Source organism: Pelophylax lessonae (assembly GCF_965119305.1).
Source record: "Pelophylax lessonae genome assembly, chromosome: 2".
Classification (NCBI taxonomy): domain Eukaryota; kingdom Metazoa; phylum Chordata; class Amphibia; order Anura; family Ranidae; genus Pelophylax; species Pelophylax lessonae.
This window is the reverse complement of record NC_138769.1, coordinates 619,005,899-619,020,989: the sequence shown is the minus strand read 5'-3', so window position 1 is coordinate 619,020,989 and position 15,091 is coordinate 619,005,899. Positions and strand designations below refer to the sequence as shown.

General features: G+C 46.8%; 1 protein-coding gene across 1 annotated transcript in view; it reads right to left on the bottom strand.

The window, feature by feature from the left end:
• ZMYM2 (zinc finger MYM-type containing 2) overlaps positions 1 to 15,091 on the bottom strand; it is a 236,553-nt gene that overhangs the window by 163,356 nt on the left and 58,106 nt on the right. The window contains exon 4 of the mRNA XM_082248171.1: positions 8,462 to 8,624. Coding sequence (XP_082104297.1) covers positions 8,462 to 8,624 — 163 coding nt within the window. The remainder of the gene's footprint in view (positions 1 to 8,461; positions 8,625 to 15,091) is intronic.

Below are 15,091 nucleotides of genomic sequence, written 5' to 3'. Positions count from 1 at the left end.
TTGCGCTGCCCCAAAGTGACCCAGTAAGCGATCTGGGGACAAGTGCAGGTTGGAAGGGAAGAACCTTTCCAGAGCAAAAGACCGAAACTCGATCTTTTAGCCGGCTCAAAATAATTTGTGGACCCACTTCACCTTTACCAGAGCGGTCCACAGATCCTGAAATCAGCGAAGACGTGACCCCCACCCCCCACCGCAGATACGGGTGAGGATGTCCCTTCATGCAGAGGAAGCCTTGTCTGCAGGTTTGGAAGAGCCCCTCGTGGCTTGCCAGACCAGGTCCTCTTGGAGCCTCCGGGGGAGGCCCTGAAGGACTTTTATCCCTTGAGGGACAAAAAACAGCCTCTTATGAGCCAAGAAGAATGGCCCACCTCTATTAATGAGGTCATCCAAGGAAGCTCCGAACAGGTGATCCCCCCACAAAGAGGAGCTCAGATACGGCCTTCTCAGTCTGGTCTGCAGACCAGCATTGTCAGCCAGATAAGACGCCAAAGGACCACTGCTGATACATACAGCCTAAAATCAAAAAAGCCGCATCCAAAGAGGCACCACAGATAAACTGTAGCCCCTGGATCAACTGATCCGTCACCTCCAAAAAGGCAGGGAAAAGCAGTATCCCCTCCAGGTCCCGGTGTAAAAGTTTAGCCCACTCTTTAGAGTTTGACACCAGGGCAATAGTAAATACCAGCCTAAGCCGAACTAGCCATAGTGAAACATATGTCGGACCAGGGCCTCGGCTCTCCTATCAACCAGATCTTTAAAGGTCAAGGACTCCTCAACAGGAAGTAAGGTAGCTTTATTTAACCTGGAAACCGGCGAGTCCACTACAGTTGGGACCATCCACCTTTTAAGCAGGGAATCCTTATAAGGATACCGCCTAGCAAAACGCTTAGGATGCGTTTTGGACAACACCAATGTTGTCAAAGTAAGCAGGAAAGGGGGAACACCCCAGCCACAGTGGAGGACCTGTGGTGCCAAAAGGGACCTGCGCCCCTGACGCAGCATCTTCGCCTTCTTTAAAAAAATTTAGCTCTGACAGAATCAGTGCTTCCAACAGCACCCTTTCATGCATGGCTAGAGGAGCAGAGGAAACATCCTCACTGAGCACTCAGGGTGCATGGACACAGACCCAATATGGTGACTCCTGTCCCTGGTGGCCAAAACTGATTCAGGATCTGATGGATAGATGAGGCAGGGGAGGGCGGTGGACGCTATATACTAAGGTCACCTGGACAACATATCAGGGGAGAGCCACCAACTGTGATCACGCAAGGGGGACGCCGACCCAGGGTCCACGAATAGACCACCTACTGGACTCCACAAAAAAACAAGAGGGTCGCCCTCCAAGCCTCTCCAAAAGGAGGCCCACACAATAGGAAATAGCCCCCTTAAAAAAGGGGCCGCAGGCATAACCCCACACACTCTGCTACAGTCTCCAGTTTCGTTGCAAGCAGTGTTTAGATGACAAAAAAAAAAAAAAAAACAATTTCACTCAAAACAATTTCAGGGGCGGGTGCTGCGTCTGTCAATGGACTTCAGAGAAAAGGATTTTACAGTAAGTACAAAAATACAGTTCTCTGTCGTCCATTGACAGACGCAGCTCCATATCTTCTTAGACCATTGAGACGTCCCAAAGCAGTACATGCATGAGGGGTGGGAAAAAAAAAAAAAAAAAACGCAAAGAAGAACGTAATTCCCGAAAGGCTAAAATTAGCCAACCATGGAGCTCAAAACAGGAACAACTGGAGCTCACCTAGAAAAAAAAGATACACCCTCAAAGAGAACCACCAAAAAAGGTTCTCTTTTAAAAAGCAGCCAGCAAAACCTTGCAGCCAAAAGAGGCATTCGAGGATGCAACACATCTACTTTGTAGAATTTTGTAACGTATGCACAGACGACCAGTTGCCACCTTGCAAACTTGCATCACTGACTAATGACGAACAGCCCAGAGGCAATCCGCGCCCGAGTAGAATGCGCCTTCACAGGGAAAGGAGGAACCTGACCCTTCAATGAATAAGCCTGAACAACTGTCTGCCTGATCCATCAGGATATGGTGACAGCAGATGCAGCCAATCCTTTACGTTGTCCCTCGGTAAGGACAAAGTGCATCTGATTTTCTGAAAGACTCAGTAGCCGCCAGGTAAACCCTAATCGCCGAACCACTAACAAAGAATGCAGGGCAATTTCCTCTGGATTAAAAATACAAAAAAGGGCGCACCGACCTAGCGCATTATCCTCAATATTGGCTTTATTGTTAAAACATAAAAATGGCTACTCACAAACCCAGGTAAAAATCAATCATATCGAACTCAAGAACTTGAGTATTATTAGGAGTAGTCCATATGATTGTCCATTGTCCTATTTGGATGACGGCTGACGCGTTTCGAGGCATACGCCTCTTCCTCAGAGCCACCAAATTCTCCAATTTCCTCTGGATGCTTGGCCTTGGGACAAAGTGAAGGCAGCACAATGTCTTCATCAAAATTAAAATCAGAAACCACCTTAGGAAGAAAAGACTGATTATTTCGGAGTACCACCTTATCTTTGTGGACCACCAAATAAGGTGAGCGGCAGGACAACGCCACCAATTCAGACACTCTGCAGGCAGAAGTGATAGCCACCAAAAAGGCAGATTCAGATCCCATGGAGGTAGCGGAGATGGTCTCCGGGGAGCCATATGGCGCACTCCCTAAATGAAAGTGTGAATAAAGGAATGCGTAGCTAGCAGGCGTTGGAAATATATAGCCAAAGCCGACACCTGGCCTATGATAGTGCCCAAAGCCAACCGCTGTTCAAGCCCTTTTTGCAGAAAGGCCAAAACCCTAGCTACTGAAAACAAGTGAGGGTGCACGCTCAGTGATTCACACCATGAAATGTACGCTTTCCACGTACAATGATAGATCTTCCTAGGAGTCGATTTTTTTGGCCTTCATAAAGTAGGACTCACAGAGTCAGAAATACCTCTCTCTCTCTCTCTCAACACCTGGTTTTCAACAGCCATGCCATTAAAGCCAGCGACCGTAAAGCAGTATGGCAGATCAGCCCTTGAGACAGCAGATCTCCAAGGTCCATTGGCGACCAACCTTACAAGGTCGGCTTACCAAGACCAGTGAGGCCAGTCTGGGGCCACCAGAACCCACTTTAATCCCTTCCCCCTCTATCCTGCGTAGAAGCCTTTGGTAGGAGTTACAGCGGAGGAAAGGCGTAAATCAGCGATATCAACCCCAAGGAGCCACCAGTGCGTCTGTGGCGTCGGCCAGAGGATTCCGAGACCTGGCTACGAACCTCTGCACCTTCCTGTTGAGACGAGAAGCAAACCTATCGACCTCCCCCATGGGACACACAGGAAATGAAACACCTCCAGGTGTAGGGATCATTCCCCTTGATCCAACACCTGACGACTGGGGTAATCAGCTTGCCAGTTTTCCACACCCAAGATGTGTACAGCAGAGAGGTCTAGAACAAACTTTTCTGCCCAAGTCAGAATCTCGGCCACCTCCCTGGCTGCCAAGGCACCCTTGGTGCCCCGCTGATTGATGTAAGCCACGGCCGTGGCGTTGTCCGATTGAATCCGAACTGGAAAATCTTGCAGACCAGTCGTCCATTGGCTCAGACAAAGCTTTATTGCTCTGAGCTCCTAAACAATGATCGGTAGTTTTGACACCTCTACTGTCCAGGTTCACGTCCCAGCGAGAAGGTCCAATCGCAGACTCGTCCCCATCCATCGGGGCTCTGTCGTGGCGAGGCCTAGTGCTGGACTATGACCTGCTCAGGCTCGCTGGCCAGGCTGGGAAACCTTAAGGATCTAGATTATCCAGTCCAAAACCTCAGCCGGCTGTTGCTTGTAGTTCTCCAGAAACTCTAACTAGTAAATGAAATTATATAACAAAAACTTCCCTTTTACATAGCTAAGGCCGAAGTCCCAGCAGGGAACTAGGTCCTACTCCTAAACTAGGCAGAAACAAACTGGAGACTGTAGCAGAGTGAATGGGGTTATGCCTGCAGGGACAGCCCCATAGGCGTAGCAAAGCTTTTTCCTGCCTAGTGTCATTCCTGATGGAAGGAGCATAACCCAATGGTCTAAGATATGGAGCGGCATCTGTCAATGGAACAATAGAGAAAGGATTACACCGCTTCCTGCAAAACACTGCAGCCAAATGCAGATTCCTCCTGGGTCCCAAAATCCACTCCATAGAAACGAGTGAACGTATGCACTGACGACCAGGTCGTGGCCTTGAAAATCTGAGCCATAGAGGCTTGCAGGCGAAGTGTCCAAGAGGCACCTACTACTCTGGTAGAATGTGCCTTCACATGAAAAGGTGGAATCTTCCCTTCTAAATCATACGCCTGGGTAATAGCTTGGCAAATCCAATGAGAAATCGTAAACTTAAGATGCTGCCAACCCCTTTCTGGGCCCTTCTAGCAGCACAAACAAGCTCTCGGTCTTACGAATCCGAGCTGATCTTTCCAAGTAAAACCTAAGTGCACGCATTACATCAAGAGAATGCAATAACTTTTCCTCCTCTGAGTGACGATCTGGAAAAAAGGAAGGTAGTATAATGTCCTGATTCAAATGAAAGGCAGACACCACCTTGGGCAAAAAAACCTGGGAGAGGATGTCGAATCACCCTATCTTGATGAAAAATCAAGAATGCCTCTTTACAAGAGCTGCTAGTTCTGACACCTTTCTAGCCAAAGTTATCGCAAGCAAAAAAAAAAAAAAAAAGTTTCTTGGTAAGAAGAACCAGGGGAACCTGCCCCATGTGCTCAAAAGTCTGTTCTTGTAAACTGCCAGCACCAAATTCAAATCCCAAGGACAGAATGGTGGCTTCACAGGTGGAAGCTAACATAACATTCCCCAGACGAAGGTCTGAACCAACGAAAGGGAAGCGATTGGTTCTTGGAAGAAAACCGATAAGGCTGAAATTTTCCCTTTACTAGTGCTCAAGGCTAAATTTCATTTCTACCCCTGCTTGAAGGAAAGCTAGAATTCTCCCGGATAATATATTTGCGGGGATGCCATTTCCTGGCTTCACACCAGGCAATGTAGGATTTCCAGACCCTGTAATAAATGTTTCTAGAGATGGGTTTCCTAGCATTTACCAGGGTATAAACTGCAGGGCCAGATACACACCGCTCCTTCAAGATTAAGGCTTCAATAGCCAAGCTGTCAAATTTAGAGACTGTACAGCAGGGTGGAGTATCTGACCTTCAGAGAGTAGGTCCGGACACAGTGGAAGGGCCCATGGCCTTGTCACTGCCAACCTTTGGATTTGTGCATACCAAACCCTCCTCGGCCAAGCCGGAGCAACCAGGATTACTGGTTTTCCCTCTAGCTGGATTCCTGCGCAACAGACGCGGTATTAACTGTACCGGAGGATAGGCATAAATCAGGAAATACTCCTTCCCAGGAGTCACCAAAGCACACAGACTGCGAGTGGATCCCTGGTCCTGGACACAAATCTCTTCAACTTGTTGTTGAACCTGGATGCCAACAGATCTATGTCTGGGACCCCCCAGCCTAGGCAAGTCGATTGAAAAATCTCAGGATGTAAGGAAAATCCACCTGCCAGTTCTCTATTTCTGGAATAAAAACTGCTGTCAGGCATGGCACAAACTTCTCTGCCCAGGATACGATGATATCCACCTCTTTCTGGGCTGACTGATGGTTGATATAAGCCACGGCCGTGGCACTGTCGGTTTGCACCCTGACAGGGTGACCCCGAAGTCTTGGCGTCCAGTATTTCGAAGCCCGACTGACTGCTCTGATTTTTTCAGAATGTTGATGAGGAAACCTCTCTCTAGCCAAGACAATTTCCCTTGGACAAAGGCTTCCTCCAGAATATCTCCCCAGCCGGAGAGACTGGCACCTTTATTCACCACTTTCAAGGTTACTGGAAGAAAGGATTTCCCCTTCTCCAGATTTCTGGTCACCAACCACCAATTCAGACTCAGACGTACTCTTGGTACCAGAGACATGGACCAGTCCCGAGACTGAACCCTTCCAGTCCGTGTAGACAGAATGTTGTTCTTTAAGGGTCTGGCATGGAATGGAGCATAGAGAATTGCTTTGAATGCGGACACCATCATTCCCAATAACTTCATGCAAAGACGTACACAGAAGGATATCTCAGCCTTAAAGAGGTCGCAAACTCGTTTTTTTTTTTTTTCCCCACCCTGCAAGAGAAAGACATAATGAGCTAGTATGCATCGCATACTAGCTCATTATGCAATACTTGCCTTAGAACGAGCCCCCGCCGTGCCGCTCACTCACCTCTATGACGGGCGACATGTCCGGTCGCCCGTCTTCCGGCCATCCGATAGGCCGGAGCCGCGGTGACGTCGCTCCCGCGCACGTGCGCGAGAGCCGACAGTCACAGCACGGGACTCTGAAGGAACGGCACGAGCGGCCGTTACTTCAGAGCGCATGCGCCAGTGACGTCACTGGCTGCATGTAAGGTAAATATCTCCTAAACGGTACATGTTTAGGAGATATTTACAGTACCTATAGGTAAGCCTTATCATAGGCTTACCTATAGGTACATGTTGTAGAGGAGGGTTTACTTCCTCTTTAATACGGACCGAACCAGATCCTTCAGGCCTATGACCTTTCTTGTTGGCAAGAATATCTTTGCCTGTACTGTGTCCACAAGAAGACCCAGATATTCCAGATGCTGGACCGGCTGTAATGCTTAATTTGCCAAATTCAAAATCCAACCCAGACATTCTAGGAACTGTACTGTCTGGAGTACATTTCGACTTAGAGCTGAAGCCGATCGATCTATAAGTAATAGATCATCCAGATATCCTATTACAGATATCCCTCTGTACCTTCGAACAGCCAATACTGGAGCTAGGATTTTTGTCAACACTCTTGCAGCTTTGGCTAACCCGAAGGGCAGGGCTACAAACTGAAAAATAAGACTTTTGCAAAATCTTACTGTAAAAGATTTTTCTCTGATGTCAATTGACAGACACAGCCTCATCTTCAAGAGCTGCGTGGGTTATGCTGCCACCTACAGGAGTAGTTTAGGCAGTACGTTAGTACAAAGTTTTTGCCCCCCCACGGGGCTGTCCCTCCAGACATAACCCTCACAGACACAGCCCAGCACATCAGTTTAGTTGCAAGCAGTGAAGACAAAAAACCATCACTATCAGATGGGCGGGTGGTGCGTCTGTCAATGGACATCAGAGAAAGATTTTACGGCAAGATCTTACAAAAATCTCGTTTTCTCTATCATCCAGTGACATACACAGCCTCATCTTCACAAAAAAAAAACAAATGTTTGAAATACATCACCTCTGTGTTTAATGCATCTAAAATATAGGAGTTTCACTTTTGGAATTGAATTACTGAAATAAACTTTTTGATAATATTCTAAATTTTATGGGATACACCTGTATAAACACACATATACATACACACACACACATATATATATATATATATATAAAAACACAAAGTGAGCAAACAGAAGTAAAATCTTAATCGAATCAATATTTGGTGTGACCACCCTTTGACTTCAAAACCGCATCCGCATTCAAGGTACATTTTCACACAGTTTTTGAAGGATCTCTGCAGGTAGGTTGTTCCAAACATCTTGCAGAACTAACCACAAATATTCTGTGGGTGTAGGCTGCCTCAAATCCTTGTCGCTTCATGTAATCCCAGACAGACTCATGGTTGAGATCAGAGTTCTGTGGGGGTCACGCCCTATTCTTCTCTACACTGAATATAGTTCTTAATGACATTGACTTTATGTATATTTTGCAGCATTTAGGACACAACTGATCATGCAATGGTCAGCCAAGGAAACTTAGACAAATCATGCTTACTTCCCTTCAAAATCAGATGTCCGAGAGTGTCATCAGCACAAAACTGGTAGAGACCAGTGTGAACATGGTACACCATTCTACTGTGCAGAAAAGTCTGGCCAGAAGGGGTCTTCATGGATAAACTGCAGCCAAAAAGCAATACCTCCGACATGGAAACAAGGCTAAGCAACTCAACTATATATGAAAACATAGGAACTGGGGTGCGGAAAAATGGCAGCAAATGCTGCCATGATGAGAGTCTGCAGGCAACAGTGAAGTATGGTGGTGGTGTGCCTTGCAAGTTTGGGGTTGCATTTCCCCAAATGGAGTTGGAGATTACAGGTAGATACAGGTAGATACTTAGTCCATCATGCCATACCATCAGGGAGACGTGTTATTGTCCCCAAACTTATTCTGCAGCTGGACCAGGACCCTAAACATACAGCCAAGGTCATTAATAACCATCTTCAGTGTAAAGAAAAACAAGGAGTCCTGGAAGTGATAGTTTGGCCCCCACAGTACCCTGATCACAACATCAAGTTTGTCTGGGATTTCATGGGAGACAGAAGGTTTTGAGGCACCCTACATCCTCAGAGAGACAAGACAGACACAAGACAGTACAGTATTAGTAACTGAACCTAAGGTATACCTCTGTTAATTTGCCACAGATAGTGCATCTTGATTTGTTTTGATTTTTGGCAGAATTCTGTTTGTCCTCATAAACTGATAAACAATAGGTACTACAAAATTCCTGGAAGGATTCACTTGAATCGACTTGAGCAACAATTGTACCTTTCATTGTTGTAATATCTCTGAAAAAAACAAAAAAAACAAAATTATGTTAGCAAGCATACCATGTACAACACATGAATGAGTACCCAACATTTTACATTCCTGGTATGTGGCTGCTGTACCATGTACTTGTATGAGAAAGTATCCTGTTTTCTTTGCATTGCTTCCTTTGTGTGAAGACCCTGGTGTTCCTGCCAGTCCCTCTACTATTAAAAACTGCCCCAACAAGGCTGGAGAGCACAGCATAGTCAGTGTTCAGGCTATGCTGTGCTGGGAACTCAGTCTCCCAATGATCACACTTGTTCTGACAACCCCCCCCCCCGCCCCCCACAGCCTTTAACTAGGAAGATCAGTGTGCAGCAGTTTCTCCTCCCCCAGCTCTTAAGCACCTGAGAGCAGAGGGTATGTAGTCAATATAAAAAAGGAAAAAGATGTGTTCATGTTTTGATTTGCCTTTCATTTCTATTTTAACCACTTGCTCCCTGCCATCAGTACATATACTGTGATAAGTCGGCTCTATTGCGTGAAACATTGCACCTGTATGTCGTTTGGTGCAATAGCCAGCGACAGCGCACGCTGATTGGCCAAAGGGGGAGCCAAAATCAGCGGGTCCGGCAGACGCAATGTCCACCAGCCAAAAAGATGGCCTGGTCATTAAGGGAGTAAAACCTTCTGCCTTCAGAAGTGGCAAAACTGAATGGGTTGTTTTACAATGGGCTACAAATGGGATCGACTGAATATCGGTAGGGGTAGATATTCACTTTTTTTTTTTTTTTTTTTTTTAGGTTTCAGTATCAGCCAAAAACTTGCCAATATGGCCACTTGCTTCAAGTGATTGTACTGGAGCGATGCCTGAAGCTACTACAGACATAACCCGGTACAGTTTTTTAGAGCCGACGGTCTGCTTTTTTGTAAAAACAACCAATGTGGCTTAGCAGCTGCTCGGCTGTTATTGCAAGCAGCAGGAGGGGATGTCCCCCTCCCACCGCTCTGCCCTGGTCTCTCATCCCACTGGACTCTGCTTTGATCGGGTCTCCGATGCAGTAAGCCCAGGAAGCAATATCATGACACTATTTTCCGGTAACTGGAGCCTTAAAAGGTGCCAGATTTTTTTTTGTAAAAAGGACAGTTTCGAAAACAGCCAAACGTGGCATTTTGAATGCTTTTAAGTGCAGAGGGGTTTGGGGGTCTTACAGATCCCTTCATAAAGGAGTACCTGTCACTACTTATTACTGTCACAAGGGAGGTTTACATCCCTTGTGATAGCAATAAAAGTGATCAAAAAAAAATTAAAAAAAGGACCGTGTAAAAATAAAAAAAAAAAAAAACTTTAAATCGGCCGGAATATCGGAACCCAATATCGGCTTTGGGCCTGAAGGGTGGCAGGAAAATTTGTATCGACCCTGAAAAAAACTACCGGTCGATCCCTAGCTACAATCACTTCAAATAAAACAAAGCATCGCAATTGCTTACCTACAGCAACTTGCCCGTGCCCTTTACCTTTAAGGGCCCAAAATGATTTTCTCTCTCAGGAGCCTCATCTTGTTTCGTTCAAGTCTGACCAATGTCTGAACTTTGAGCTGACCCAACACCACCTACAGATTTACAGAGTAACTAAAATCTATGAACCCAACACCTAATTTTAACGGTGTTCACTTGGTGAGCAGCTGTTCAGAATACATTAAAAAAAAAAAACCATTTAAATTACTATAAAAAGACATTTCTCTTTTAAAAAACCGCCATGAGTAAATTTAAACGAATGCAGGACAAATTCACAGTTGTAACGCAAAAAATAGGAATTTTTACTTACCTGTAAATTCCTTATCTTTGAGTACAATACATGCTATAGGAATGGTATTCATAGACCATAAGTTAGATATTCTGCTATCCTCATGTGATTGGACACAGGCAAAACATTTCTCCAGGGCCGCCCCTACAGTACACCCATATAACCCTGCCCACTCGATAAGGCTGGTTTCTTAGCACGCAATACGGCCCTGCCCACTCGATAAGGCTGGTTTCTTAGCACGCAATACGGCGTGATCAATAGGAGGGCACCAGGGTCTTGTACTGTACTACAAAATATAGCATTTACAGGCAATTCAAAATTCCTAACATCATAATTATACAGTACAGGACTGGTAATCATAGTTTAAGAGACATACCCAAACAAGGGTGGGCAACAATATAGCCACTTGGACACCACAAGGATTCAGGGGACTTCAATAAAACATTCAAAGAGCTTAAAGCACCTTTGGCCCAAAGCTTGCCAGTTGAGGCCTGCAGTCCAACCTGGTAGAACTTTGAAGACATGTAAACAGAGGACCAGTTTGCGGCCACTGTCACACCCAGGCAATGTAAAGCAATTTTCATTGTCATACTTTTGAGCAGGCCAGAGGGAAGGTAGGACAATGGGCCTCAATGAGGTTAAATGATAAGACAACCTTTATTAAGGCCCCTTTCACATGAGGCGGATCCTTTCAAGTGTAATTTGCCTGCGCAGTGGGGAATCTCTCCGCTGATCGCCGCTGAGTAGGCCCATGACAGGTCTGCTCAGATATGCAGAGCTGACACAGGCACAGCCCGCTTTCCTCTACGGTGTGGTTGGGTGGAAACCGACTGCATATCTGTTTGCATCCGATTGTCATTCGATCCACTGGATCGCGATAAATCTGTTTTCAGCAGATTTTGTCGGCTTAGATGCCCGGGGGACCGCTGACATCTCACCCACCCCATAGAGGACAAGTGGTGGTACTATTGGGTCTGCCTGAAAAACTGACAGGCAGACTCAATCAGTCCGCTGGTGTAAAAAGGGCCTTAAAAGGAAGGTTTTGGTCTCAAAACCACCTTGTCCTTGTGCAAAACAAGAAAAGGCTCTTTACAAGAAAGCCGCCAACTTAGAAACACGCCTAAAAGACATGTTGACAACCAAAAAAGCAAATGAGGTTGTCCAAAGGAATGACTAATCCATTCACAGGGGAGTCTGAAGAGAAGAAGGCACCAGGTGAGACAGAGGTGGAATGATACACGCAACCCTGTAGAAAATCCTGATAAGGGATTGAAAGATGAGGGGTTTCTGGAAAAGGATGGATTAAGCACCTTTCCTGTGAGGGTAGAAGAAAGGCCCAAATACAAGCGATAAGAGTATTTCTTATGGTTAAGCCTTTATTCCTCACATCATGCAAAGAAGGCCTTTCATGTACAATAGCAAGCCCTACAGGGGTTGGATTTTCTTTGCCTGGAGAAGTGGGAAAGACTGGGTGAAATAACCCTATTCTTTAGGAATTGGATTTCAACAGCCATGCCATTAAAGCCAGTGGCAGACCTAAGATGGAATAGGGGCCCTTTGGCCCTTAAGGTCATACACCAGAAGTTTGAATAATGGGATTTTTGACTTACCGAAAAATCCATATCTCTGATGTTCTTTGACGGACACAGCTTCTTATCTTCTTGACCACTGGTTTATACTGCCCCCTTACAGGAGTAGGACCCTAGGCAGGAAAAAGCTTGAATACGCCTGTGGGGCAGTCCCAGGGGGTATACTCCCACTCTTAGCTATAAGCACTCAGTTTTTTTAACAAGCAGTGTCAGAAGAAAGCCAACTCCACAGAGGGGTGGGTGCTGTGTAGTCAATGTTCATCAAAGAAATGGATTTTACGTTAAGTCAAAAATCAGATTTTCTCTTTCGTTCATTGACAGACAGCTCCTTATATTCTTGACCATTGGGACGTCCCAAAGCAGAGTCAAACATGAGGGGTGTGAACAGCAAAAAGAAAAAAACCAAGGCTAAACCGTAGCCAACCAGGTAACATGGGGCTCACCTGATAAAACAATACACCCTGAAGGAGGACCAAGCTCTCTAAACAGCAGCCTACGAAACCTTGCGGCCAAAAGAAGCATCCGCAGATGCCAAAACATTCGCCTTATAAAACTTTGTGAAAGTGTGCACAGGTGACCAGGTGGCTGCCTTGCAAACCTGCAGCACTGACGCCTAATGACGGAAGGCCCTGGAGGCACTAAGTGCCGGGGTAGAGTGCGCCTTAACGAGCAAAGGAGGAACCCGATCCTTAATTGAATAGACCCAAATCACTGTCTGTCTGATTCATCTGGAAATGGACGCAGCAGAAGCAGCCAACCCTTTAAGGTCCATCCGTGAGTACAAATAGTGTGTCTAGTCTGGCTTCCAAAAAGACTCCATAGCTGGCAGGTACACCTTTTGCCCGAAACCACATCCATTGAATGCAAGGCAATTTCCTTAGGATGCTTAGGCCTGGGACATAGGGAAAGCAACACAATGTCTTCATTTAAATGGAAATCGGAGAAGACCTTTGGAAGGAACGTCGGACAGGGACGAAGAACCACCTTGTCTATGTGAATCACCAGGTAAGGTGAATGACAAGACAACGCCACCAGCTCCGACACCCTGCGTGCAGAAGTAATAGCCACCAAAAAGGCCACCTTCTGGGACAACGTAAGCAGGGGAACCTCCCGAAGACATTCGACAGGAAGTTTCTGAAGAACTGACAGCACCAAATTGAGGTCCCATTGCAGTAATGGAGACTGCACTCGAGGAGCCAAGTGTCGAACTCCCTGGATAAAGGTACGCACCAAGGAATGTGTGGCCAATGGATGTTGAAAGAAAACCGCTAAGGCTGAAACCTGGCCCTTGATGGTACTCGAGGTCAGGCACTGCTCAACCCCCCCATTGGAGGAAAGCCAATATCCAAGCCACCGAAAAGAAGCGAGGGAGAACCCAAAGAGACTCACACAACGCAATGTACGTCTTCCAAGTACAATGTAGAGGTAGATTTTCTAGTCTTTAACAGCATAGGAATCACTGATTTAAATAAACCTCTCATCTTCAGCACCTTGCTTTCAACCCCCAAGCAGTTAAAGCCAGCGACTATAAAGCAGGATGGAAGATTGGCCCTTGGGACAGCAGATCTTCCCTGAGAGGAGGTCTTCAAGGAGCATCGGCGACTAGCCATACCAGATTGGCGTACCAAGACCGGCGAGGCCAATCTGGAGCCACTAGAATGACCAGGATCCCTTCTGCCTCTATCCTGCGCAAGGAGTCTTGGCATAAGTTTGAGGGGGGGGGGGGGTGTAAATCTGTGGCGTCGGCGAGAGGATCTCAAGCCTGTGCCACAGACCTCTGTACCTTCCTGTTGAGACGAGAGGCCTACAGGTCCACCTCGGGAGTACCTCACCGGAGACAACTGATGAAACACCTCTGGATGAAAGGACCATTCCCTTAGGTCCAAAGCCTGTCGACTGAGATAATACGCTTGCCAAGTTTCCACCCCCGGATTATGTACAGCAGAAAGTGCAGAAAAGAATCGTTATGTCCACCTTAGAATACCGGCTACCTCCCGAGTCACCAGGGAACTACTTGTGCCCTCTTGGTGATTGACATAGGCCACAGCTGTGGCATTGTCCGATTGAACACATACCGGACACCCCTGGAGACGAAATGTCCAATGTTCCAGGCAGAGTCTGATCGCTCAGAGTCCTGAGATATTGATCATTACTCTGGACTCTTCTAGTGTCCAGACCCCCAGAGCGGAAATTTTGCCGAGGACACCTCCCCAGCCAGACAGGCTGGCATCCATGGTGACCACTGTCCAATACAAGGGGAGGAAGGATTTGCCAAGCCGAAGAGAAAAGCCACCATTATCAGGGACTCTTTCATTCCCCTGGATCCAAACAAAGTCTGATCGCTCTGAGTTTCAGTACATTGATCAGCAGTCTGGCCCTTTGAGCAAAATCTGCGCCGAGGACACCTCCCCACTCAGACTAGCTGGCATTCGTGGCGACAACTGTCCAGTACAGGGGAAGAAAGGATTTTCCCTGACGAAGTGCCGGAGAACGAAGCCACTGGATCAAAGACCCTCTCGTACCCAGGCTCAACAGGATCAGATTCTCTAGAGACTGGAGATTCCTGTCTCATTTCACCACGATCTCTCTTTGCAGAGATCTGATGTGGAACTGTGCAAATGGAACCGCCTCGAAGGCAGACACCATCAGGCTCAGCACCGGCATGCAAGCCTGGAGGGATGACTGTCTGCCGAACAACAGAACCTGGATTGCCTCCTGCAATGTCTGGAGTTTTTCCAGAAGAAGAAACACTCTGGCTGAGTTTGAGTCCAGAGTCCGACCCAGATAGTCCAGTTTTGTGGACAGAACCAGAGCAGACTTCTGAAGGTTCAGAAACCAACCCAACTCCCTCAGAGCTCGCAGAGAAATCTCCAAGTTGTCCATCAGAGCAGTCAGGGACTCTGCTCACAGAAGATGATCGTCCCGGTACCCCAGTACCGCGATCCCTCGCTGACGCAACAATACTAGTACCAGGAGCGAACACTTTTGTGAAGACCCGAGGAGCGGAGACAAGAGCAAAGTGTAACGCCACAAACTGATAATGCTCCTCACGCACGGCAAAGTGGAGGAAGAGCTGGAGACCAGCACATATTGGAATGTGAAGGTAGGC